Below are 3,323 nucleotides of genomic sequence, written 5' to 3'. Positions count from 1 at the left end.
TCAGGCCATGTGGAAGCCTGCATATGACTTCCTGGTCACGTGGGCCGCCCAGATTGGCGACAGCTACAGGGACGTGATCCAGGAGCTGCACATGGGCCTGGACAAGATGAAGAACCCCATCACCAAACGCTGGAAGCACCTGACCGGCACGCTCATCCTGGTCAACTGCCTGGACGCCCTGCGGAGCTCTGCCTTCAGCCCCGCCGCTCAGGACGACTACGCCATCTAAGCTCCTCTCCTCGGTTAACTCCTGCAGGTGTTTCCAGAAGAGCTCACACTCGCTCTTCTGTAGCATTTAAGAAGATACATAGTTTGAAATGCTGCATACCAGCTGTCTGCTCACTCTGAACGCCACTACTGCTGTCATACGTTGTTGTTTTGTTCCTGCGGTGCTGCCTTCAGCTCCTCACACCCAGGGAAACCTTCGCCGGACTGCCCCCACGTCTCCTCGGCCGCCAGCCAAAGAACACAGTGCTGTACGGAGCTCACAGTATTCACAAAGACACTTTTAATAGTTCCTGTCTTGCATAGTTATGTATTTTTGTATTCTTATTATGGCACAGTAGTTTTTAAAGCAACATTTTAAACCCTTTGGTTTAGAACTGTGGATTGAACGCCAAGAAAGATGCTTTTTTCCCCAAGTAAAGACATTTTTAGACATTGTATCCTTGATACCGTAATCTTGTCACTTTTATCAAATCTGTTCTATTTATTTATACATCAAAAAGAAAAGTCACTTTTTCTTCTCTTCTTCAGGTTCTTTCAGTGTGGTCCTCATTCCAGAGATCAAAATGTTGCTGTCACTTTGTAATTTTCAAGGCCTGGCAATGAAGAGAACTGTTAAGAAAGATAATTTATTGATCATGTACTCTAAGTTTCTATGTCCTTTAATTGAATATTACACAAAATGAATCAACATTAGCTTCAAATGTAAACTTGATAAATCATTTGCTCCGAACATTCCAAACAGTGTGTTTTCAGCTTCTCCAATTCTTTTTTTTTTTTTTTTTGTATTATTTTAATTGAATATTTTGGGGTTTTGACTGTTGGTTTGATCATGCAGGGCTCATTTTTCATTGTTCACTAATTCATATATTGATATTCACCTTGGAAACAGCAGTTGACAAAGTAATCTGAGCTCCAGGTTTACATACTCAATTGCTCTTTGGCTTTTGACCGCATCACATGGCCTTCATCCGCAGATTCAGTTTCCTCAGTTGTAGAACTGTAGATGCTCAAACATCAAACCACGGCTTTGTCTGGAATCAGTCCCTTATTTACTCATTCACTACTCCCTATATATTCATTCATTCATTTTCCATACTGCTTAGGGTTGCAGGGGGGCTGGAGCCAATCCCAGCTGTCATTGGGCGAGAGACAGGATAAACCCTGGACAGGTCGCCAGTCCATCACAGGGCTAACATAGAGTAGACAGACAACCATTCACATTCACATTCACACATACGGGCAATTAGAGTCACTAATTCACCTAAGCTGCATGTTTTAGGTCTGTTGGTGGAAGCTGTAGTACCCAGAAAGAACCCACACAGGTATGGCGAGAACATGCAACCTCCACACAGATGGGCCCCAGCCGGTCAGTGGGTTCGGTTCCAGAACCCTCTCGCTGTGATGCGACAGTGCTAACCACTGCACCACTATGCCACCACTCCCTGTATAATAAACACTACATACTTCACTATATGTCGAGTGATTTCGGACACAGCCCACGTCTCCATTTAGCTGATGATGACCATGTGATACGGTTGAACTCTTCAGAACAAGCAAGTAAGTAGTAGTTCTAGTAAGGGAAATTGTTTTTTCGACTCTAAATCTGTAAATTATCTTTCATATAACAACTGAAGCTTCGTCACTCATTCTCAACATACTCTTTACTGTCTTCTGCCTGTTTTTCTTTTGTCTTTTTACTAAAGCCTGCCAAAAATGAATACAGCTCTACACAGATGACCTTGTTCAATGCTGAGACCACTGTTGTAATGACACTGTCTGTCAAAGCTTCTGGCTAGGTTTTGTCTCAGTGCTGCAAACTGTATAATGTGGTAGTAACACATCCACTGATGAGTTTGAAAACCTCTTTTTTTTGTGACTGCATACCTTTGTGGAAAAGAGTCTAAATAAAATGTAAATATTTGTACGCACTTTTTTGTCAGATTGTACGCGACACACAGAACAGGTCATCACAATCAGGAGTTTTTTATTCTTATGATGCAGGGCTGGTTATTATATTTCATGTGTTATCAGCGTTCTATTCATGGAAAATACACCATTTGAGAAAATGTGCAGTGGAAGGTAAACAAAGATATGCTGGTGCAGGCGGGAAAACATGGACAGAGAGAGTTCAGACAAGATTCTGTGTACAGATAGAGGCAAGGTCAATGCAGAGAGACAAGAGAAAGTGAATAAGCGACTTGTCAGAAGGAAGATTTTTGCAGCCTTTGATTCGTCATGACCTCCAGCAGTCTGGCTGCTTATCTTCCTGCGGCCCTCCTCACTCCACATGTCTTTTGTTTAAGGGATCAAACTGCTGCAGGCTCAAAAATAGCTTTACACTTCAAATTGGGGTTTGACTCATTGTTACATTTTCCAGCAGCAGAGAATCCCTGGGGTAGAAATAATGAAAGTGCATTGATAATAATACAATTCGACAGTCACCCTAGCATCCTTGTGAAGCTGTGATCATTACACAGTGAAATAACAAGATGAGAAAGATGCTTACATCATTGGTATTTACTTTCATCATTAGTATTTGAGGGGCAACATACATTTAAAATGTTACAGGCATTGTAAGAACCATTAAACGTTACCAAGCTGACACTTAGCATGTACTATTTAGCATTCCATGACAAGATTAAAATGTCAACCTGACATGTTAAGTTGGCATGCTCACATGATGTAAGTATGTTAACATACTAATGTTCCACATGAATGATCATGGCACATGCACACCAATGTGGAATATCAGGAATGTCCTACAGCTAAAATATAAGCTAACACGCAAAAAGAACTACAGAAGTGGCAAAGAGGTGACAAAATGGCTACAAAGCCGCCATCACTGACAGTTACATAATATATTTTCATTATATTAGTAATATTAGATGGAGCTAATAGAAAAGGAGCTATACAGTGTATATTTTGTAAGCAAACAGCTACAATTAGCACAATGATTTTTTTTTTTTTAAACGGAGTTAGGCCAGTTTAGGTTTATCTAAGCTAATTTTCCCTATGTCTTTTTTTTTGTTTACGTATGAACACTGAGTGTGAATGTAGCATTGTCATGTTAGCATGATTTATCATATTAGATCACG

General features: G+C 40.8%; 1 protein-coding gene across 1 annotated transcript in view; it reads left to right on the top strand.

The window, feature by feature from the left end:
* LOC133993354 (SH3 domain-binding protein 4) overlaps positions 1–2,127 on the top strand; it is a 49,653-nt gene extending 47,526 nt beyond the window's left edge. The window contains exon 5 of the mRNA XM_062432268.1: positions 5–2,127. Within this exon, the coding sequence (XP_062288252.1) occupies positions 5–229 (225 nt within the window). The 3' untranslated portion in view covers positions 230–2,127. The remainder of the gene's footprint in view (positions 1–4) is intronic.
* The last annotated feature ends 1,196 nt before the right edge of the window (positions 2,128–3,323 follow it).

Source organism: Scomber scombrus, chromosome 13 (genome assembly GCF_963691925.1).
Source record: "Scomber scombrus chromosome 13, fScoSco1.1, whole genome shotgun sequence".
NCBI classification, from domain to species: Eukaryota; Metazoa; Chordata; class Actinopteri; order Scombriformes; family Scombridae; genus Scomber; species Scomber scombrus.
Note: the sequence above shows the minus strand (reverse complement) of the source record. Positions and strands in the feature narration are given on the sequence as shown.